General features: G+C 37.6%; 1 protein-coding gene across 3 annotated transcripts in view; it reads left to right on the top strand.

The window, feature by feature from the left end:
* Positions 1-25,756, top strand: part of crp (transcription factor cropped) — a 141,843-nt gene extending 116,087 nt beyond the window's left edge. For all 3 annotated transcript variants that reach the window (XM_089080892.1, XM_089080895.1, XM_089080893.1), the window contains 4 exons: positions 7,695-7,845; positions 10,556-10,818; positions 11,421-11,878; positions 12,182-25,756. In XM_089080892.1, the coding sequence (XP_088937018.1) occupies positions 7,695-7,845; positions 10,556-10,818; positions 11,421-11,878; positions 12,182-12,566 (1,257 nt within the window). In that variant the 3' untranslated portion in view covers positions 12,567-25,756. The remainder of the gene's footprint in view (positions 1-7,694; positions 7,846-10,555; positions 10,819-11,420; positions 11,879-12,181) is intronic.
* Positions 25,757-25,825: the final 69 nt, after the last annotated feature.

Below are 25,825 nucleotides of genomic sequence, written 5' to 3'. Positions count from 1 at the left end.
GTTTCGTTCACGCGTCGACTGATCTAGATTACGAGCGGACACTCGTCACGCTTGAACATTTATACGATACGCGCACGGATTTTCTGCCAAATAAGAATTAGACTTTACTGTATCAACCAGAAATGTTTCTTTAAACCCTTACGTCGTTGCAGATTTCTCACAATTGTCTAATGCAAATTTTATAACTATTATTTAATTATGTCATATTTTTATTATTCTAATTAGTATTTGTTCTTTATCTGTTACAGGTATGTGCTTGACGATCTTGGTGCCATAAACTAGTCAACCTGTATCGTAAGAATGTCATTTATTAATTTTTTTAGTGATTATATAAATTTTTTTTTAATTTTATATAAATAAAAGATTTATATTGCATGATTTATTTTATTTTGGAATTTATTTTAGAATTTCTGATGAAATATTATCTAAAGATATTGCATATGGGATATATAATCTTCAATCAATTTATAATCTTATTTATTAGTTGACTTTAAACAAGTCGGTTTTAATATTAAAGTAATTTAAGATTTATATTCGTTTACCTAAAACTCTTTAATTTCTCATATATTTTAATTATTTTAATGAAACAATATTATACTAATATATTAACGACTATTTACAAGTCACGTTCTTTCTTTTTAATCGGCATTCCTGTTCAGGACGTGTAGAAATTCAAGAATAACGAGTCACACAGAGAGTAATGTCCTCGAGTGCACGTACGAGAGTGCACTACGCTCAGAATGCAGTTGCATAATATCACAACTGGTCATTCTTGTCTGACACCTTCATTTGTCTTTTCCTTCTTTCCTTTTTGTCTTTTATCCGAACCTCGATTTCATTCCTTGCCTTTACTTATTTCTCTCTCGTCATTTCATTTCACGATGTTATTTAAACAAAGCAACGCAAAAAATTGTAATGATCGAAAAAATGTCGGTGCTCTCTGTACTTTTATGAAGGTAAATAGATAAATGAATGAGATTACGCTTTGTACTGCCAAAATCTCCTTTGAACCAAACGGTAGAAAATATTTACTATTAATATAATAAACACGTAAAAGGAAAGAAAATACAAAATTGTAAATTTCACGGGCAAATTAATTATTCGCGAACGACATTCTCCCTCTTTTCGTTAAATCTCCCGTTCAACGTTCAATGGACTGCGCTTCGACAGAATAATTATAGAAACTTTCCGTTTCGTAAAGAGAATAATTGCAACGGCACGATCGCGGAGAAATATATCCACTATATTTTAATATATACACTATATCTCGAGATTGGAATGGTGCACCGGCAGCTGTTTTAACGCGATTTAAAAATTAACTCGTGTTGACGAGCGAGAGCCATCCGTCCGCTTTGGGAAATTGGAATCCGCGAAATATTATTCTCACTCGCGCTCGCTCGGCGCTGTGACAACCCTCTCCCCCCCCCCCCCGGTCTTGTCGCGTAGAAGGCGGCAATAAACGTTTTTAATTACAGCGGAGCGATAGAGCGCTTTGAGACTGCGATGTAAAAAAAGGGGATCGACGAAGAAGCGGACGGTGGAGAGGATGGAATGCGGTGGAGCGCGTTTCGCGGGAAATCGCGTATTTTCGTTCTCGCACCCGCACGGGAAATGTACTCTCTCGCGGTGACGTCTGGCGCCGCGACGCTCCGTCGCAATGTACCATGACGAACGAACAAATGTGCCCGATTTATAATTCTCCGCGATGGAGTGATGCCGCGAAGCGCGAAGCGCGAAATATCCTCCGCGGAATATTATACCTCGCGATACACACCCAAGTGCGTTGATTAAGTTCGAGAGAAGTTTCGAGAGAAGTTTCGAGAGAACTTCGAGCCGCGCGCGAGATCGCGGGGATACGTCGTGCATCCGGCAATAACTGTGTGATTACATAAAATTATATGTTTGTATTAGAGAGACAAATAATAGGCGACGCGCCTCTCTGACTACAATCGAGCGCAAATAGGTGAAAAAGTCTCTTCCATCCACTAGCTATCATTTTCTTAAGTATCTTTCTGTAAGTTACACCGCGAGTGCCTTGAAATATCTATACGCACGTTGTTTCATAATATCGGATTACTTATAACATAATATATCTAATTTGAAGAATGTAGTAAAATTTTGAAAACAAATGTTTGTCATTTCAAGATTTAATATGTACACAGAGGTTTCTTATTTTGAAGCGATTGCAAAGAGTTCTTTCGCTCGAATATCGATCGACTTGTTGATCGCTTTTAACGAGTTTATCGAGTTTTGATTACCGTTCAATGGAATTTCGCGTTTATGTCGCATAGCGAGATGGACCAACCGAGGAGGTTGACTCTATCTCGCTATGCGACATAAGCGCGAAATTCCATTTTACCGACATATTATGTCGCAATTTCGTCATTGTAAGCGAAAATGGACACCAGTCGTCTTTCAACGTCCGGTCCAGCGGTTCGGCCCTAGCTGCTGCGCCATCGTGAGGCCGGTTCGAATTTCTGGCATCTCTGGTTTCGTCTTAGAACGCCGGCGGAGCCGCTTACTTAGCATATACGGCACGCTGCCACAAAGGATTCCTTTCCAGGAAGATGCCTCGAAAACGGCCGCACGGGTCGTCCTTTTATCCTCCCCGCGCACGTCCGCCTGACCTCGCTTTCTCGTTACCTCATCGTCGAGTATCCTAATTAGGCCTCGCGTATCTTTCCTCGCGAAATATATAATCGCGTATTGCGACACGTGGCCAGAAAATGAATCAGGAGGCGGCAAGGAAGAGACGGGGAAAAAAGAAAGAAGAGGAATTTTTTTCAGATGGAGACAGAGAAAAAAGACAGAGAGAAAAAAATTTGTATAAAAGTAAACAAAGAAACTAAGCTCTAAAAAATAATAAAAAATTTTTTAAATAATTCTATGCGTCCAGTTTTATTAATAAAATATATTCTAGAAAAAAGAGTTGATAAGTATTTAAGTTTCTTTATTTTTCTTACGCAATTTATAAAAATAAAATGCAAAAGACTCTTAGTTACATTAAGTTGGGATGTTCTTTTACGGAAATTGATAACTAATTATTTACCAAATTGCTTTTGGGGAATGTTAATTTCCTGCGCCTTCTCTCCGTGTTTTTGCACGCCAGAACGCGTTTGCGCGAGCGAGCTGCCGCTTTTATAAGCAGTGTAATTACGATATAATAATAACGGCCGGTGTCGTGGCGCGGCGTTTTGCCGGTGAATCATTGGCGCCGTTCTGCCTGCTCGAAAATTTTCGTTCGCGCATATTACGTAATTAAGCGCGTGGAATGTACGGCGCGATAACAACGATTAATTACGGCAATCCGGACCGCGCGTCGTCCCGCGAAAGGAAACAAGTTAGTTAAGTATACTTACGAATAATAGATTTAAGTAAGAATATTATTAACTTCATTGTTATTGCAGTTATTACATTTGATTTATTATAGACATAAATAAAAATATTTATTCGAGCAGATTGCTTTATTTCAACGGAAAAAACTATGATAATAGAATATGATAATAAAATTTTTGATTGCATATTTATCTTTAACTTTTACCTTTAACTCTTCGTAAATCAGAATTATCGTTATATAGTATAAATATTCCAACGGTGTACATTATTTTAACAATACGGTGCCATATACGTGATACTGTCGCATCTTTTGATTTCGCTTCCATTGATCTGCAATCACGATGGCAATTTGTAGCCGAGAAGGATAGAGAAAAGGGATTCATCGGTGCAAACGGGAACAATGGAACGTAGGGCAACGTGATAGCGGGGAATTCCTGCTGAACTCGCGCGCGGAATTGCAAACGATCGTGCGAGTGCGGCCGAATGAGGGCGAGTTCGGTAGGTTTTCTCCTCTCTCTCTCTCTCTCTCTCTCTCTCTCTCTCTCTCTCTCTCTCTCCTCCAGCGTGTCCGGAATGCCGCTGCCGCCGCTGCAATAAGAAGAAAGCGATTCGATTCCATCGTCGTGACGGCGGGGAGCTCGACGGGAAAGTTCCCGTAGACCGAAGAAGGAAAGGCTCTCGATGAGGAGAGCCGAGCCCTTGGAGGGAGCTCACGCGAGAAAGAGGGAGAAAGTGTGAAAGGGAGCGAGAGCGCTAAGGTGTACGGAAGGGTGAGAGAGGAGAGAAGCTGTGCACGTAGTAGTAGTGACCAGTTGTAGAATGCCACGGCTTATGCGTGCAACGACAACGGCGTAGAAGCGCGTCTTTTCGAGAATTCTCAGATCGGTGTGCTCTTTTTTACACAAGAAGAAGTTATAAAAAAAAAAAAGCAAGGATATTATAGTCTTCATAGAAGATTTTAGTCTTGAATTGAATAGTAATAATACTTGTATCAATACAAATTCAATCAAATCAACATTAACATTTTTTAACAAGAGGATTTAAAATTTCTTGCTAAGAATATTTACCTTGATTTGAGACTAATTTTTTTTTTCTGTGCATATTAGCATTATTTATTTATATTAATTAACATTAACATTAATTGACTATTGTATACGTGGAGTGTTAAATCTTCACATTTGAAAATCGATCGGATTTTATTTGAAATAGAATCGGAAATAACATTGAAAAGATTAAATTAAGAAACTGATTGAACAAAAAGAGTTATGTAATATTTTTTTACATGCTCAACAAAAGATCTTTTTTGATTATAACTAAGGCCGCAATACGCAACATTCCTTTGTCAATTATTTGAGGGGAATTGTAAGCTTCGTGGAAACGAGTTCAGCAGGTGGGGGTCACGAACTCAGGCACGCGATCGCGCGTTGCAGCGGATTTTCCTCTCTTTCGATCGCCAGCTGCTAGCATTATTTCGCCCTTTTCATCTTGTATTCTTCTTATATCGATCGTGACGTATTGTCATCCCAGTCAGATGCGAGAGACTACAGCTGTCGCATTTTAAATTTTTACTGACGAGATCTGAAGCGAAATAATCGACGGATTAAAATCACTTATGCGTTCTAATTTATATACTATTTTTAATTTATTATATTATTATTTTATAATATTTTAAATTTATTATAATTGTTGATATTAACAAAAAAATGAAAAAAACTGATATTAACAAAAAAACGAAAAAAACTGAATTCTAGTATGGATATTTTCAGAATCGGAGTCGTTGCGATCTCGATAAAATTAAAATTATTAGTGCGAATATAAATGAGGCGACCGAGGACGAAATTCGGGACGGCTGGTTCGAGAAAGAGAAGGTTGTCTCACTCACACATACTCACACACGCGCGCGCGCGCGCGCGCGCACACACACACACACACACACACACACACACACACACACACACACACACACACACTATAAATCGTTACCTACGGATAACATCATCCCCATCATCGCCGCCGCCGTCGCCGCCGGCGAGCGGCCTTGGCCTGCGTCGGGTTTTGCAGAGCAATTCGGCTAACGAGAATTCGGCACGTGCACCGGAGCTTCGGCTGAGCAGACCGTAGAAACTGCGTACAAGAGCCACGGTCTTCCGGCCGGATAATCGACGCCAACCTGCTCGAACAGAGGATTCTTTTTATTCCGCTCCTGAGAAAGCAAAAGTTGGCCGTGACGCTCTCGACCTTCCGTGACTTAACTTGAGGAACTGCATTGAGCAATTCTTCTATTGCGAATGTAAATGAACTCCATTAATTGTCCTTTTCATCATCATCAACGCGAGTCTTTATTATACTAAAATTGTTTTTTGGAATTAGAATTATGAGATATAATTATAGGTGTAATTCTGTGATCTCTATTGCTTTTCTGCGTTTTGAAATTTCCGTCCGCGAGAATTTTTTTTTTTTGTTTCTTCACGTAAATGACATTGGACTAGCCTTATTTAAAAAAGAAAAATGAATAAGTATATTAAATATGAATGAACTATGTAAATTCGGATAATCTCAAGGGAATACACATTAAAAATTATGCCAATTATTAGGAGCACAAGGCAAAAAAAATTAAATTGCTTAGATTTCTTGTTTAAAAAAAAAATAACAAATATGATAAATATTTTATAAAATGATAATATTTTCTTTAAAAAATTTCTTACATATAATTTATCTAATTTATCTAATTATATTCGTTGGAAATAAAATATCATTTTTGAAATTATTTTGATAAATTTAAATAATTAATATTAAAAGTTATATTATTCACCTTCATGATGAAATTACTCAAGATTTGCGACTTTTCCATATCGCGTTCATTTATATACTATCTGAAATTATCATTATTAATTTTCGTTTTATGCATTCTTATGGAAATGAGTACGACCTCAAATTAACTTATTTGTGATGTTTTATTTAATGACTATTATTCGTTCCATCTGCATTTGCATATTCGTTTTCATTGTTTGTGACTACTTGCATATTCAAGCGGATAAAATGAGGAAACTTTAATAAAGATGTAAAGATCTGTCTGGATATGTCATATTTTATGATAACCTTTTCTTCTTGATTTATTTAAATAACTATTAATCAAAATGCATATTATTATAATTTCCATTTTAGAAGTTGGTATAAAAAAATTATAACACATTAATTTATGTAATTTTATTGTACGTATGTGTGTTGACAAATTATTAAAATATACGATCTCCGCGTTTTCAATTACTCCATATCAAACAAAGCGAAACAAACAATCGTATGAAAAAAAAATAATTAAATTTTTTACATATCTTTTTCAAGAATGTAGGATAATGTATCTGATGTAGTCTAATGTATATGATGTAGTCTAAAATATCATTTTATTATTTCTAAGTAACATTAATCGAAATAGACGGAGTTTTAATTTTTTAAATCAAACTATTTCACATTTTGCCCATTACTATTATTTTTATCTTCTTTAAAAGGACTTCTTAGGAGGTATTTTCTCTGCGAGATGTATTATACAAAATTACGTAAATAACAGAAGATTGCGAAAGTTACGCGTATCAATTGTTCGTATCGCTTGAGGCTGGCGTCCAATTAGCGTCGAAAAGGAACGTCTTCGAGGGGGCTAATCGAGCACGTTCTTTTCCATTCTTTTTTTTCTCTTCAATGTAAGAACGTGACGCGAAGGGACCGGCTGCTCGAAGAAAGGACGAGGCGGCGGCAGGCATCACTCGTGCATTTACGATCGCACCGTACGCGGGGCATCTGTTCGTTAACCACCTGTCGGCAGATGCGAACCGTACACCCGGCCCCGTTACCCCGCGCAATTGGTATCAATCGGCCCTTTTGTTTTTGCCGGCTTTTTCCTCGAAGTCATTCCCGTTTTACTACGACGTAGTACGCACGACACGCGATAGCCCGCGCCGGATGTTATCAGCTCGTGCGGTGTGGTTCCCTTCTTTTCCACCCTGACCACGTAAAACTCTTTAAGCTCGTGGCACGGTAAACAGGAAGTCTCCGTTCCTCTTCTCTTTCCTCCGTCGGTGGTCCTCCGGTGCAGGTTGCATGTGATGCGTAGGGGGCACCTGCGGCGAAACGTCGATCCTCTGGATTTATCGTGGGGATGCGAGTCCCCGTTCTCGGGTGTTTTTGACAATTTTTATTAATTTTCGAATGCCTTTTTATCAGCGGTATATTTCGCAATTTTCGCTTCGGCAAAGATAAATTTCTGATGATTTATTTGCACGCGAATTTTGGTCACGAAAGGTCGTAAAGACTGAAGAAAGGTATTACTGTGGGAGAAGAAAAATAAATTTTTATTTTTGTTATAGGCTGCGATACTTCAACAGACTGCCGAATACATATACCAGTTAGAGCAAGAGAAGACACAACTGTTGTCACAAAATTGCCAATTAAAGCGATTGGTAAATCAACACGAAGGTGGCGATGTACCTATCAAGAAGCGCAAACCCGACACCCAAGGTAATTGTGAAATTAATTTATCGTTATTTACAAAAAATAAAAATATTTTATTTTATATTATTCTTATAAAGAAACTACACTATTTTTTTTTTTTTTAATGAATTAAAAATATTTTAGAGAGGCTTTCCATGGAAAAATCAGTTGTATGAGTGTTGCAAATGAAACATACCGAAAAAATATGACGATAATATAAAAATATAATATACGATAATATAAAAATGTGTCAATAAAATATCATTGCGGTCATTACTCGCGCGCAAACATTTGTATACATAAAAAGCAATGGAATTTACGTTCATCGTTCGACGCATAACGAGATTTTCCAAATGGGCTTGAATTATTTATCGCTCGTGCGACCGCGATTGAAATCCCGTGCGGATTTAGAATCATAAAAGCAAAAAGCGGAAACAATCGGTGCAAAGCGCGAAAAGTTGCGCGAATATACATCGCAATCCGCTTATTTCACGCTTTTCCCATTTCTATACAGTGCAACGTCGAAGTTCCTATCATAACTTATTTCTCAATCGCGAAATTGAATTGTTATATCTCCGAAATTTTCATCCAATAGCAAGTAAATAGCGTCGTATTTTCAAATAAACATAACTTCATAGATTTTCATTTTTATAATGAATTCGGACGCATTGCCGCAATGCATACGCAAAATCTGGCAGCTTCACCCCCCCCTTTTTTTTTATTCATTTATACGTAATCACCGAATCAATACACCGGTGACTATACTTCGCGGCAGGAGCGGTGAATTTTGCAAGCAGGAATTTTTTAATCTCATGTCGACAACGTGGTCAAGGCGGACGCATTTTGAGGGAGCCGTTCGTCATTTTCGCGAAAGTAATTACATTCTTCGCGACTCGGTATCACGCCGAAGGGATGTACAGGATATTTCAGGAGGGAAGCTTAATGGAATAACGAGGTCCTGGTTATCGCTTATATATAGATTGCGGATGAAAAATTTCCATGAAATTTAATTTGATTTGTGAAACCCAATTTTATGAAAGGAGAATCTCTTAAAAGTATTAATATTCCATCATCGAAAAGTGAAATAAATGGGAAAAAATCTTGATATTTAGATATTCAGGATTTTCAAGCGATATTAAAACTTTTTGTCTTCGTATAAATAATTGTTACATCCGCGATATGTCGTCGCACATTGCATTGTTGATGTTGAGAAATCGATACCAGCGGATTATTAAACTTTTGGATTATATCGAGTTTAGAGAAACGAGTCGATAGACAACGGTAGCGTCGGGATCCTCAAAAGTCTTTATTACTTGGAGGGCTAAATACAAGGGGCGAATTAAGGGTGCTCTCCTATTTCGATGCCGGTGGCGTTTCGGCGACGTCGTCGTCGTCGTCGTCGTCGTCGCCGTCGCTGTCGCGGTGGTGTATCGGAAAGTATCTGTCGCGAACTTCGGCCGAGACAATTTCAATTTCCGGTTCTATCGTAAATTAGTTTCCTCCGTTCGATAGCACGGCGATATTCAGAAAGTTCGTCGTCGGCTGTGCGACGAAGCGGATTTAATGCCGACGAACCACTTTTATCGATCAATCGCGGTTAACCCTGCCGATTGCTTTCAAATATTAGTCCTAACATTTACAATAATTATTCGCTCGATGGAATAACATTTTATAATCGAATCTACAGGGAAGAGCTAATTCGAAATCTTGGTAATTTCATTCAAGTAGGTTTTAAGAAAAAAAAATTAAAACGTATGAACGTATGAAAAAGAAGATATATTTTTATTACTGGTATATATCTTACATTTTGTTTGAATAATTACGAGCAAATTAGAACCGTAGATAAAATAAAAACTACGTAAACATTGTTGTAAGGCAAGAGATTCACGTTTAAATAATTCCTAACAAAACCGCGTAACAAATTGTAAGTAATATAAAGAGCGCATCACTTCTAAATCTATATCAGATTAAAATAAAAGTGAAAATATGACATTCACAGTGGCGTGAAGTGATAACAATAGCCGATAATCATGATCATATCGATAAAAATCGCGTTAATAAATGTCATAAATTGATTGGAAATTTACAAGAATGGCGCACCGTTACCGCGCCATAATTCACCATAACGTTCTGCGATTTCAAACAATTTATAAATGAAGTGACATACAGGAACGTTACATTCACTTTGCTTTCATATAACATCGAAACAAATGGGCTGGCCTTTGATCCGCGCGAAGTGTAATGGTCTCTATATTTGCTCTATATCGTAAACAGTGACCAGATTTAATTTCGCTCATGGTCTCGCATTCATTTATATCGCGCGGACGTGTTGTATCCGTTGGTACGCTGCATGTTCGCCGGAAATCTGAAATACGTTCCGAAAGTTCATTGCGGTTATTCGCCGACTCTCCTGTAACCCGATTTTATGGGTCTTTCTCATAAATTAGTTTTGCAAAAACGTCGAATCGTTTTTACTGTGAAAATTGTTTTTTACAATACAGATGTTTACTTGACGCAACTTGGCTCCATGTAAATGTCGCGTGATGTTGAAAGGGAGAAAACATTTGTAAATCACTTATGGATGGATGAGAAAAGAAATTTCTGACGATTTCGATTTCATTCTGATCTTATCGTTAAATTTTATTGTTAAATACTGACTCCCGATTTATTTCTTTTTACCGATAGATATTTTAATTTGATTTCTTTCTTATGTTGATTTTTCTTTTTTGCCTCTCAGGTGTCGTCGTTAGTCTACCAATGCACGTCAACGAAAGTGGCGATGAGGGCTTAGGCAGCATGTCCCCCGAGCCGTTGTCGGTAATCACGGTAACCACAGAGGGACATTCCGTTGTGAACAGCGAGGTGGTGGAACTCAGGCGACAGCTAGAAAGGGAGCGTCACGCGAGACTGCATGTAGAGAAACAGATGAGAGCAATTCAGAATCAGATGTATCCAGAGAGATTCCGGGACAATCAGCTAATCGCTTATCAGCCCCACGAGGTAACGTTTCTCACTCTGCATCGCTTTTATTAATCTTTGAGAGGAGCAAAATAAAAGCAAGTAATACTGTGTACAAACAGATTAATCGATAAAATCGATAAAAAAAGGACACGAAGAATAAATGACGCACGTACTGGATCAAGCAACACGAACGTGACTATAGGAAACTTTAGAAAAAAAAAAAAAAACGCGATGTAGAGACCTTAACTGAAAATATCATGGTCTACGAAAACACGTTTGAACAATTTCGATTGCCGAGAGATCCGCTATCTGCACGATACGGATAAAATAATTCAACCGTGAACCCGTTCGACCCTCGAGTATTTAAATGTTCACCGGGCGAAAGATATTGTAAACATTGTTTTAATTGCTCGTATAGATAGCTACGTCTGATAACAGATCGCTGCAACGTTGTATATGTTTGTCGTTTTATTATTTCTATTGAATCAATTTCCTTCTCTTCTTTTTTCTCTTTTTCCTCTGACGGGGTTTCATGCACGACGATCGATCTGGCCTCCATTGTGAATGGACGAATTGCGAAGACAAGTTTCGCAAGTACGATAATAAAAAATTAACGCTAACGAGAATCACTACTGTCCTAGGTGATCGAGCACACGGATAATGTGATGGCGCAGGAAACGGAGGAAGCGGTGGCTGCGCTTCAGGTGGTATCAGTCATGTCTCTGCCACCAGTAGGCTCTACTCAGACCGTAGAGACGTCTAGCCCGGACCCGAGCTCACCGCCTTTGTCGCCACAACCGGCCGACATTGTGCCGGAAGAGATCAAAGAGGAGGAGTCACGCGCGAGTACGCCCAAGATTGTCGCCTTCGCACAGAATCAGGTGTTCACGGCGATAGAAGAGCCGACTACCGCGGACTCGTTCTCATCGTCGAGTCGCGTCACGTACGCCACATCGTCCTCCGCAGATTTCAAGACTGGCTCGCCTCAGTACATCACCGCGAGTCCCAGTAGGCCCTTTTCACCGGCTGCCGAGCCTCAACGATTACCCAGTGTTCTAGAGGCGGCGATGAAAGCAGAACCAAAAGTTGAGGTGGAAAGGTATGCACGATATGCGTATGCATATTTCATCTTAAATATGATCATTATTTATACACACTCTGTTCGGTAAAGACATAAAGAATAAATGTATTTTGATTTCAAAGTCAATAATTGATCCGCTTTAAATGTGACATTTAGTTTAGATTTTCATTTAAGTTTTATATATCTAATTTGTTTAATATGACAACAGTTATGTTACACACAAGTAATACGAATAAGCGTATAGATGTAATTTCTCACAGGAGATTTTGATATGTGAAACTCTAGAAATCTATACATTAACGAGAAATTTATTGACTGCAGGTTGCCCTCTCCATCGAATTCGCTGGATGATAGTACGCAGGCTAGGCTATACATCGCGAACACATCCCGACAAAATCTGGAAACGATCGTCGAGGCGATACGTCACCTGGAAGGTGACCATTTATTCAGCGATGAACCCGCGCAGGACGTGCCGCTAGCATTAACCAACAAGCAACAACAGCAGCAGCAGCAACAGCAAACAGCGACAAACTCAATGTCGACGAAGTCTGCAACCACCACGTCCGCTTCCTCTTCTTCATCCTCGACGTCTGCCACGGCAACATCCGCAAAACAACGGATACTACACGCCGAACATTATCTCCAATTTCATACGCAACAGCAGACCCAGCAGCGGCCCGGCGTGATCGTGGTGAAGCATTCGTGATCCAGCAGCACTCCGCGTCCCGCACACTGAATGATACATTCAGAGCGATGATGCACTCGCCTCCATGTCCGACGTCATCATGGCTTATCATTCGAAAATGAGGAATCCTTTTCAATCGACTCAAGAGAATGAGAGCGGTCAGCGCTCGCAGAAACGAGAGAAACACGATATTCGGTCGGATTATCGCGATCGAGTATCATGAGATTTTATGTATGTTCCTACTGGCGCGCTTCGTTCGCCTTCACCTTGATATGACTGCTAACAAGGATAACTGCATGCGAAAAATTTTTAGATAGAGAGGACAAAGTGATTTTAAATCACGGATATAGTTTATAGGTGAAGGCAGAGCTAAGCCCGAAGCTTAACGAAAGGATCCTCATTGCCGGGTCGCCAAGACGAAACGTCGTTATCGCGTTTTATCTCATGTAAATACTAACGATTCCTCATCATTTCTGACGATCGTCACGAGATCGCTTTGAATCTCGAAGAGTCCCTCTAATCCCTCCTTCCCTTCTTTGGAGGAAAGTCTTCTTCCTTCGTGAGAAAATCGCGAGGCTCGAAGTGGACGTTTCTCCTTCCGTTTTAGTAGGTAGAACATTTTTTAGACTTAAGGGAATAACTACCACAATAATATTTCTAGTATTTAAGGCTGCATATGCTGTATAATATACATATATACAATATTACATACATATATATTATTTGTAAAGAGTATAAAATATACATATTTACGTTCTTTTTTTACATTGTTATGGAAATTAAGAAAATACGAGATGACGACGCGAGGAAAAAATATTAAAATATTAATGATGACGCGTATATATGTTCTTTCGATACTTATTACGGGGTTACCACTGGATAAGCGCGAAGCGACTAGAAGAAAGTGAAATTATCGAACAACAAGATATTAATCAAAAGTACATCAAATCACGCGATGTTAAGTATTTGACATGATAGAAAAAACGCGGTGGAACGTTAAAGCGGAATCTGCGGGTTGGGCCCCGATGCGACATGCGCGCTTCTGACTCCTTTCTTCTGTGTTCTCGTGTGCTACCGAGATTTGTCGCGAGTTGAAAATTCCGTTTAATCTGTGCCAAATATCCCCGGAGAGTACCCAGACGTTTTGTTCCTTCGTAGACGTAATGTGCGTGATATAAAAGTAATGGCGCCGGTCGGTACATCTGGTAGACCGAAAGCAGTCCACGATCGCTCGTCTTCTCTAACTTATACTCGTCAATGCGACACGGCGACTGGGGATGCCGTTCTTATTTAGTAAAGCTACGGCTTCTCCCAGCCGTCATTCCCGTTGCGTCGCCGACCACAACCGATCTCTATATTGGATCAACAATCAGCATCGATCGACGCTAATAATCGTAAGGATCGAGGGAGAATTGGGACGGACCGATTTTCTGTGTCGAGCCGTCTTGCGATTCTCCTCGCGACTTTACTCTCAATCTTGCCGCATATGATATATTGATATATTGAGTTTTTTCTACGCGACATACGGATTTCTTGTAGCTTGAGAATACGAGACTAAGAGGCTTGGAAGTTCTCGTGCCTTTCGAGAAGAGGAGCGATCGCTTACGGAAAATGGTCGGAACGATCGATCGACCGGCGAAGAGAAAAGAGCTGCAAAAGTTTTGTTTTCCTTTTACTTCTTTTCTTTTGTTTACACGCGTCTATATATTATGTGCGTTGTATTTTTGTGTTATTTCTCTTTTTGTGCGAGTATATTGTTTCATTGAATGATTGTATAAGCGTTATCGCTCGCGAAATATAGGCCCATAGACCAATTTTTAACCAATTATATTAGTGCGGATCCTTTCGCGCCCGTAATTTACGATTATTATTGATACTATTATTACTACTATTACTACTACTATTACTATTACTACTACTTTCTTTTCTACGATGATGTTGATTGATGTATGACCGCGACGTAAGTATAAGAATTTAATGAATAGGTATATATGCCTACGAGAAATTAATTTTAAGTACTCTTTAAGTGTATAAGTAAGTTAGTAAGCAAAGTAAGATGCGTGGTAAGGCAGAATTACAGTTAAGCTCCTTAGTTCTTAATCTAATCTTCTAGCGATTAGGATAAATATAGGAATTGTTTAGTCGAGTACGCAATTTGAAATACATCCAGGTTAATATTATCTATCTGTACGATAAATGTGACGCTACTCCGTAACTATACTGCGTGTATATAAAATCTTTTAGCGGATATATCGCATAACATATGATCACCTAGCTGACGTACCACGATGCTAGAATAAGGTAAAAACTTCGCCCTTCGTACGTTTCGTACCTTTAATGATATCTCATTTCGACGGCGCGTATTTGGATATTTTTTTACGTACCATTGACATTCTCATGACTGTTCGATTATTTTTTAGTATACAGAGATGTAAGGACTGTATTAATTTTGCCGGGTCTAGGAAAGGATACGTTTAGCGGAACGATCACTTCCGAAACGTACGAGAGGCACTTTAATAGGGGATACGATTCTATCTTAGGCTTTCGACATTCGCGATGAAAGTGTGATCCCGGCGTTTTCGAAGTCGCGGATCTCGAAGGTAATGTACAAAGCTCGATGTCGACGTTCACGCGAGGACGCACGAGGGCCTAAAAAAATAGAGAAATTCACCTTCGTTCCCATCTTTCGTATTTTTCGCACGATTATTCCCGCGGTATGAAAATTTCACGCGGCATTTATATCTTTAACGGAACAAGACTTATCGCCAAACAGGACACTCGTCTTCTGCATCTTATCACGATAGATCCCTCGATAGCAAAATCGCCGGAAGCACATGTAGCTTTATTACTTAAACTCGACGCCGGGTCGATCGGAAAAATTGCCGGAAAGATCCTCGAAAATACGAAAATGGACACGACGTTCAATGGATGAGAGGAAACTGAAATTTTTCCACGCGAGTCCAATGCGTACGTCTCGTTTTCCCGCATACGTTTAAGAGTTTCGAAAATCTCGTGCGAGTATCTTCGGCGCTTCCATAATACACACACACACATACACACACACATACATATATGAAAAATATATACATCTATATACATATATTATATATATATATATATATATATATATATGTATGTATGTATGTATATATATATATATATATATATATATAATATATAATATATATACATATGTATATATATGTGTATATATACATATATATATATATATATATATATATATATATATATATATATATATATATATATATACACGTACGAAACAATATACGTACGTATCAAGTATACGAGAGTGTTGCGCATGTACGCCACGTGTTTGTCGTACTGCACACATTTGAGGAACCTCTTGGTGAGATCCTCGAGTTTCGCAATCGATACCGATTCTTTTTTTCTCCCTTAACTCGTTTCGTTTCGGCGTGTTTCCATTTTATTGTGCGTATCAATTACCTCCTGGCATCGGTGTGTCGCGATTTGCTTTCAATGGCAGAATGCGAGAGGACCGAATTGAAAAGAAAATTCAAATTCGCTATACATGTATGTCGGTGCGCACAAGCTCGATGATGTTACATCAACATCACCGTGATGATCGCGAAATTGAATCAAATTTAAATTAAAAGCAGCCTAAAATTTTTTGCTCAAGATTAAATTATCGATTAAATCGAAAGAAATTCTTCAAATTTTATTATGAATTAACTGTATAAAAAACATTCTACTACGTTCTTCATATGTACTGATATTCTTTGCGATCGCATCAATGTTAGCGTGTGTGAATTGAAAGTTTCAAATATGATATTACAAAACTTTTTTTAATGTAACAGAGTACATTAGTCATTAAAAAATCATAAGATTAATATGTTATATATTTATGTTATATATTATATTTTATGTTAAATATTATGTATTTTAATTAGAATATTCTTGGGATAAATGTAAGTATTATATTAAGAATGATAATAATTATTACAACCATATCTAAAGTTTATATTAAATATTACATATAAGATATTAATACAACTTCTTTGCGTTTACAGCAAAATTCGCATTTAACGTTGTTGGACTATTATTATCTGTGATACAATTTCGAAACTATCGGTATACCCAACGGATTTAAACGCTTAACGATTTAAACGTTTTATTTTTTTATATTTCTCTCTCTGTTATTCGTTCATTAATTCGTTCATTGACACGCACGTCGAAAATAAGCTTGTATTCATTGAAAGTGAATTTGATCGTGATACGCTCGATTATTTAGCTTATTGTGTAACAAGATTTAATTATAAGCGAATAATGAGCTCGCTTTATTTGGGCATTTATTACGTTGGACTTTGATGCACTCGCAAATGTTATCAGTACAAATGTATCAGTACGTTATTTTTTTGTCAGTAGCAAAAATACTACGATAGCTTCTTCTGCAATGTCAAGTAATTTTCGATATGATAACGTTTACGAAGAGATATTTGTTGCCAGTTTTTATTCCTTTCCAAAATCACGAGTGTCGTTCTTAAAGCCCGTCGCGACACGTATGTCACGGTGCAAGAGGAATTTTAGAAATCGTTATCGAAAATTTCAAATATCGTTGAATCGTTTGCGCGAGTTTTAAGGGTGAAGACTCGAAAGATTGATCTTCGAACGGCGTCTTATTCATAAGAGGGACGCAACGCAAGGAAGAAATTTTTTTCCCCGTAAAACAGGATTGAAATTAGTGATAGAGTTAAACGGCCGTTCGAAAATCAGATTTCGTGAGGAAAGAGCTGTCATTGTCTGCCAGTGACATGGACATTCGATCGGCTTGATCGGAACAATCTTTTTTATCGTTGAATATATTCATATAAAGTATAAAAGTAATTATAAATATATATACATATATGTATAAATTTACGTATATATAACATATTAATTTATGTTGTATAAATAAATTTATATGCATATGTATACACACACACACGCGCGCGCGCGCGCATGTGTGTGTGTGTAACACAATGGCTCCTATACCTTCTCTACAGCTTCGTTGAAAAGCAAAAAAAAAAACAGTTTGCAAGATACGGTTTAACTGCTAAAGAAAGTCGCTGATAGAGTAATGTAAGAGCGTTGAGGGTGGTAGAATGCATGGATGCATGCGAGAAAGATGAAGAGAGGTAACTGATCTTCGAGGATTGCGAGCGAGAGCGTGGCTGTGCGAATCGCGCGTCGCGATCACGAGAGCGACGAAAAAGTTTATACCGTTTAAGATTAATCCGATCTGTACACGTCGTGGCAAATGGCGACTGAGAGTGGCGCCGAGATTAATCAATCGACCGCCTCTGGAAGATTACGGGTCATGTTCGGCATAAAGGGGAATAATGGAATTTCGTTTAAAGTAAAGAGAACGCACCAGCTTCTTTTTTTTTTTTTGTTTGGAATGGAACAAACCTGAGTGATAAGAGTTTGGAAGATTATAGAGAAAGCAGGAGGCGGATCTTTCAAAGAATATCCGAGAGACATGTCTATAATGTCTATTAAAATAATATCTTTTGTGACGGTCATTGGATCTTGGTCAAAAAAAAAAAAAAATAATAAAGAATAAATAAATCATTTGATGCCGACATAACAAACCTGTTTATTTTCTAGAGCGCGGCGCATCGAAATTCGGCGATGAAGACGTTCCGCGAAATCGAGTAATTATTTTTTTAATCGGGCTAATATATCGCTCTCTTTCGCCACGGGCCCGCCAGAAGAAAGATGTACATAGCGTAAAACCGTAAAAGCGTTAGAGTACTGGCGGAAGAATGTACAACAGAGAAATAAATAGGTAGATAGACCTGATAGAAAGTCAGGGGGAGAATGAGAGAGAAAGGGAGATAGAGAGAGAGAGAGAGAGAGAGTGCAAGGACGCGAGAGAATGCTAGACGGATATGTAGACCGTGCGTATAAAATAGCGAGGAATGTTGTAACGAGTAGGTACCGACAGATTCCAGAAGTTGCTTTCAGGAACAGAACTGAATAGCGTGTGTATCGTAGGCCGCGCGTTCTTGTCATGAATTTGCGAGCGATAGAGAGAGAGAGAGAGAGAGAGAGAGAAGATGAGAACGAGATGAAGAGACGGATGAAGCGTGAGTGTGCGTAGATGTAATTTGTAGTGCGCCGAGAAAAAAAAATGTTTTCCTTTTCTTTTCAAGTTCTTGAAATACATTTCTTTTTCTTTTTTTCTTCTTAAACGACACTTGACTGGACTTGAAATCATATCGAAACTCCGTATCCGTCGATTGAAGACAATGATCCGGGCTCAGGCGGCGCGTGGTGAAACCAAAGACGTGCAATGTGGCAATCGTCAATATCACAAAAATTGAAAAGAGAGAGAGAGAAAGAGAGAGCTGCGAACGAAGAATTTACTCGTATATCGTATTTTCCAACGTTAACTCGGATCGAGAGAGAATTGATATCGAGCAAAGATCACAAACATCCTCGCGAGAGTTTCAAAGCCGATTTCGGAGATTTATTCGCATAAAATATTTAGAAAACGACCGGGAAGATTAACACATTAAACGTCTGTTCCATTTTCCAGCTTAAACATTTCTATCTTTTGCAACATTTATTTACGTACTTCTTAGATTTCTGCAGTCGCGTTAAAGATTGTTCAATGTTAATTAGTAAGAACGCGTAACTAAGTCATGTCGTTTCAACAGAATTCAAATCACAAATAGAGAAGTATGTAATTAATTGTCAAAGGATAGAAATTTGTTTTTAATAAAACTTGTGTATCAAATTATCTCTCTCGAAGTTTAGTTCTCATTTTTTTCGCGATTCACACCATTACGTCTCGCTAGTGATCCTGAACTCTCAGTTAACGCTGCAAATTGTTAATGAAATTGCCTGAAATACGTAACGAAATTTTCGATAATTAAATTATTATCTAAACAATGTCGAGAAAATATACCAACTAACAAATACGCACCAATGAGACGCTTTACTCGAGAAGCTCGAGAGATTCACCGATAAGTTTCTTAATACTTCTAAACACGGTGAAAATAACTTAATATTATAACTCGACTAAGCATAAGAGAGAAGTAAAATGTCGACCAAATAAAAAATCCTGTTTAGAGTTTCATAAAAGAGAGACCGATACAGAGAATTAATGATAGCAATGCATCGCGTTGTATGTGATAACGAGACAGAGACGATGAATTTGCAATTTATCTACTTCAATTATCAATTAACAGTATACTAGTCTAACCGTTAAGAAACCGAGTTTTATAAGAGTTTAAAAAAAGATATATAAAACGTAGAGTAAACGAATAGAATTGTTGCCGTGTGAAAATTGGGCCATTGGGATTATATGAGCATATTGATATAGCGCTCGTATTACAGACACGCGATGTATTACTCCAATTTTACAATTTCCACGCACCGTCCACTTGAGTACGAAGAGAAAGGGGAGAGACTTACCGAAAATAACACTCTGGCTCTTTTAGAGACCATCTTTTTACACTAATAATAGTTAATTCGAATAAAAAGGTGTTCGATTGTCTTTTCCATTAAGATCTCAGTCGAGAAATCTACACGTTGATATTTCACGATTTACACGACATAACGCGAGATAACTCGACTAATTAAGGCTCGAATCGTCGCTCGATCATGAAAAATAATCTTAATCGATGAAAATTCGCTGTCGCGGGATTATTAATCGCAGCATTTTTCTAACTTCAAGTAAAATATATTATGAATTGTACCAACAATTTTATTAAAGACAATGTTAAAATCAGTACGATCGGATAAATCCAATTGAGACGAACGAACCGAGTCGACAAATTTATCACATTTATCACTTGAAATTATTATTGTCTACGCAAGTCAAAAAATTCCAGGTGTACAAAGATCTCAATGTAGTAGTGATCTATCTTCGTAAAAATTTAAGAACGATCATGTTTTTTTTTTTTAATTTCAATTTTGTTAATTCAATTTTTATTTTCAAGAATTGCATTTAATTCTTGGAGAAAATAAAGATGATATAAAAAGCATTTGTTAATATAAGACTTTAAGTTAAAGAAGTAATTGTCAAAATTAATAATAAGTGGAAAACACAAGGAAAAGAGATGGTTCTTAAATAAGTGGATTTAGGTAATTATTGCATTGAATCTTTGAATTGTTGCACGAGTTTTCTACAGTCACATATCTATCCAATGGGTAAAGTCATCGTTTCATTCTCTGATAATGACCACGAAGCAGTTCAGCTTTTCTAAGCAGAGTGAGAGAGAGGAAGAGGTGGCATCATTCTCTTTAGAATACGCGCTTTTTTCTACGTGTAGACAATTGATAGCCTGATGCAATACGAGCATTCTCGATATTAGTATCGAGTATCTCTTTTTTTTATGAACTGAAACAAGAGAATAACTTCTTGAGACTGAGACAAGAGAGCGGTGACACCGACGAGGGTACCGGTACCGGTGAGCGCAATTAATAATAATAATAAAAAAAAAGAGTTGAGACTAAACGCGATTGAGAAAAAGAAGAAAAGTTCCTCAAGTTCAAGCTGCGTTTGCCGCGTGCGTTCGCATTTGCGATAAATGCGATTTTGCCCGAATGTCGTCCGCACGTCGTAAACGCCGCCCACACCACAAGAACAGACTGCCATTGAGTTTCGAGTGTACTCGTTCGTAATAAATAGTTGTAATTGACCGGGACTAAGTCGATCTGAGAGAATGAGTGAGGAAAAAGGAAGATGAATGCGTGGAGCGTGCTGCGTGATTTAGTGGCGGATTTACCTGACACAAGGGCTCATTTATCCCTCTTAAATCGTTTTATAAATTGTTTCATAACTTTCTTAAAAATTTGTAATTATTAATAAACAATTAGAAATTTCGGTAATGATATGAAAAAGAGATATCACAAAGAGGCAATCATAAAACTTCCAGTTGAAGATTCGAAGATGTGAAAACGATTGATTGTAAAAGTATCAAGAAAAAAAACAAACGAGAAATTGTCTGAAAAAATTATACGTCACGAACGATGAAACTTGATCTAAGAATTATTATTGGATATTCGGTTTTCATCTCGAGTCTTCAATTGTCGCTCATGGAACTTCGAATCCGTCACTGATGTGAGTGTTTAGATGTATGTAAGAAAGAACGGGGCATGTGAAAAATCTTCTTGGACTGTAGAAAAAAAAAAAATCTCTGTCACCGAGTTCGCGAGAGAGGACGAATCGCTCCTTGACGTTGGTCGGAGACACAACGCAGTCTATAGATTGTCGTAGAATTGTGCTGATCGAACGTCCGGATAAAAGAATTATTCGGGATTGTTTCGTGACGTAAGATTAAACAATGCGCATTAACAAGTTCGGCTGACTGACATTTATTCTAAGAGACGAGCCTGCGTATGAATCGATAATATAAAATGGAAGGGAAAAAAAATATAATTCTCTGTGATGTATTTCTATTATTTAATTACATGTAATTATGATTATTCTTACGGTTATATATGATTAATTAATATTATTTGCGAATAAATCGCTGTGCAAGTATCAATTAGTGATTAGTGTAAGATAAAACGATAGCGCGATCGAACATTGCCGAGAGGCTATCCGTATCCTAGATACTAAAAACGTGAAAGATCGCACAAATCGTATAATTTATTGCACTACGAATACGATTGTTAATCGCCTTTGTCGAAAGTCGAAATATGGAAATTCATATGATTGGAAAGAAATTTTTTTTAAATTTCTTTCCGAGGAAGTCGCGGAAGAGGAAAAACAAGAAACGACATTCGACAAAATATGTGTGATGTTTTCGCGTGAGAATAGCTCATTTTATTCCGCGTTATTTATTTATAGCCTATGAGCGAGCAACAATATCACGATCCTGAAGGAAGTCGTCGATGAGCATATTCGGTGCAAGAATGAAGAAGAAATTCACGACACTCGCTCATTTATCAGCACCCAATATCGCTAATGAAAGATTTATTAATTCGTCGGGAAACGCGTATATAATATAATAATTACGCATATAAATTTTATTGAGAAAAATTCTATGTATGAGAAGAGAGAAAATTATAATAACTCAAAGTAACTAATTGAGATTTTAAATAGTTAAGTTTCCAATTATCTTATTAATATATTTCTGCTTCCCCTCTCCCTTGTCGCTTGTCTTTAAGAATCAAAAATAAGAATTCCCCAAGGCAAACAGTCTTGCGTGTCGATCATCGGTTATTATTAAACTACTAATTATTATGCTACGTTATGCTACGTGAAAGAAGGATAAATGGGGGTATCAAAAGTGCGGCGTGTCACGACGCTAGAAACGATCGGTGAAGCGACGGAAAAAAACTAGGTAGTCATTTAGAGTGCCAGGGAAGGAAAGTGAGAGCTCGAGAGAAATGTGAAGGAGAATGCGTCGATTTTTTGCGAGTGAGAATGCGAGAAAGATTTTCGGCGATTAAGCTTCGTAAAATAATAAGAAAACGTCGACTGCATGCGCGGCGACTCGAGCGAATCACCCGAAAACACTTGTCGGTGCTTCAGGGACGATCCATATAATTCGCTCGGGTCGACGGATAGAGTTAAGAATTATGATTACTATCGTATGAGAAATAGATGAAAGAATGTCGGACGCGGCTGGAAAAAAGCGGAGGTTTCGTGCTGAAGCGACTTAAGACGTTCGAGAGCTCCACCGGGAACTCGAAACTGAGAAGGAAATCGTCAATACGGAGCGTCCTATGACCCAGGGCATCTCTTGGAATCGATGCTTTTTGAAAAAAGAAAAGGCTTCCTTAAAAGTTATTTAGCGATTGAATTGCTTCTTGCGAAGTGAACTTCGGAAGATAAAAAAACGTGGCAGAAACACATTCTGCGAGTTAGTTTAATTTAACGTAACGATTTATCATTAGAGATCAGAAAATTACGAGGAAGTATGAAAATTAATTACAAAATAATTACTTTCTTGATATTTGTCTAAAAAAAAAAAATGGATTCCAAATTGGCCGAGGAAAAACTGTGATTAAAAGGATACCCGATGTTTCGGCGACACCCTGTATCGTAGGACTCCTTTCTCAAGAGAAAACATATGCGCGAAGCGACATATTTGGCTCTTACCTATTGATATTTCTATCGATTGGTACGCATGATTATTCTGGAAGAGGAAAATGTTTGAAAGCGATCATCGTACGTGAAAATGTGTCGACTACTTTGATTCGAAATCATCGTTTGAGAGATCAGAATGAAAACATGATTTTGTTACTTTTGCAGACCATCAAGGAATCTCGTACGTCTGCCTCTGCTTACTGCGAATGTGCCGCAATAATAAAAAGTAATGACAATTATAAAATTAATAGCAATTTATTCGGCAGTCATTAAAAATGATAAAAGGAAGTTATTATTAATCAATGGAAAATATTAAAGTGTTATTCCGATCGATCATAAATAAAAGCTCTCTAATTATATCATACTTCATTATATATGCTCTAACGGCGGTATAATGAAGTAAATTACAGAGTGATATCCCAGAGAAAGAGACGCGGCGCATTTTAATAGCGAATGATAGCGAGATTGCTTTAGTCAGGCAAAAGCGAGAGAGTGAACGCGAGAGAAAGAGAGAGAGAGAGAGAGAGAGAGAGAGAGAGAGAGAGAGAGAGAAAGGTGGCGAGAAAATGGGAGAGAGTGAGAAAATGCGTTAGATAGAGATACGTAAAAGAGAGCGAAGTGTCTTAGAGCTAACGGAATTCCTCTACGCGAATGCACGGAACGCGCTAACACAAGCAGCCACCTCCGAACGAGAAGTCTTCAATACCATTTGCATATTGCTTTATTGTTAACACGAACATTATAACGATATATTACATTAAAAAAAAAAAAAAAGAAGGAATATTACAGGTACAGCGGTACGCATACGATTAAAAAAACGTGAGTTCCACGACGCGACGGCAACAAGATCGCGCGGACAAGTTTCCGATGTAGTTTGCGAATCCTCGATCGGGATCATCTTCAGGAACGCGTTTCCGGCGTCCCGAGCTTTCCTCGTAGAATCCTTTTCCAAGATAAAAATTTCACCGTTCGTCATTCAACTGAATGATCCACAAATTCTCCGAGTACATGTAATGTATTTTGATGCATTTTCCTTTTTTCTTTTTTTTTTTTTTTTTTTTTTTTTTTTTTTAAGAAAGGCAAAATTTCCTTTTTCGCTTGTCACATGGAAAGTCACTTAAAAAAAAAAAAATTATCAGTGATTATGTATCAAATTTAACGTGCGCCACGTTTAATTATGTCCGATCCGAAAGACTCTTCCGCGCGATCAAAACATATTCGAGACGTCTTGGAATACATACATACTTTAGATACTACGCGTTACGTTTTTGTATTTACGAAGAAAAATCTACGAGATGGGAGACGGACTTGCTTTTCCCTCTTTTCTACTACTTTGTATATTACCAAATAATCGTTAATTAGAGAAATTATTATGACTAGCGTTTCGTTATTTTAATCAACAAGATTTTATTAAGCGAAATATATATAACGACGGTAAACACGATCGTTTGCCGTCGTTATCGTAACGATGCGGCCTGATTTACATTATTTCCGTTGTTGCTTTATGATATACTATTTAATTTGCGTATATTTGTCAGCGAGTGAGAGATCGACGTTTATGACTGATTCTTCAATCGCCTCATTTTCCTCCGCCCATTAAAAGGACTTTAATACTTGATTTATGTCGTTATATTCTTAAATATTATATGTAACGTAAATATTTTTCGTAGTTTGAAGAACCAATATTTATTAGGCTGATTACAGATCACAGAATAACATCGATACAATATTAAATTTAATAAACGTGATCTCTCGCAAGTCTCTTTTTTAAGGTCTGTAAATCAAGTGGCATCGTTCCTGAATATCTCTGTCATTATACGATAAAGTATAATAAACCTCGCAAATCTGTCGACGTTGGAAAGCAATCGATTGGTTCCTTAGAAGCCAGAGAGCCAAGAGATTGCGCCAAGAGAAGTACAAATTATAAAAAAAGAGAGAAAAGAGAAGAGAAAAAAATGATAACTGCGAAAAAAATCAATCATTCGAAGATGAGATAATGTGACCAATACCGAAAGAGGTGTAACATTTGACTTTAGTTCCATCGCTTTTCATTCATTATCTTTGATTATATTATTGCTTGTAACATTCATTCGAGATACCTTGAATACAAAAAAAAAGTAATAAACCATGTTATCCGCTTGTTTCATCCCTTGTATAAAACCCTACCTGTGATATACTAATAAAGCAAATTGGACTTCGATACCAGCAA

This window comes from Pogonomyrmex barbatus, unplaced genomic scaffold, assembly GCF_055798465.1.
Source record: "Pogonomyrmex barbatus isolate J1 unplaced genomic scaffold, ASM5579846v1 scaffold4, whole genome shotgun sequence".
Taxonomy (NCBI): domain Eukaryota; kingdom Metazoa; phylum Arthropoda; class Insecta; order Hymenoptera; family Formicidae; genus Pogonomyrmex; species Pogonomyrmex barbatus.
The sequence above is the reverse complement of the archived record's forward strand: the minus strand, read 5'-3'. Positions and strand labels throughout refer to the sequence as shown.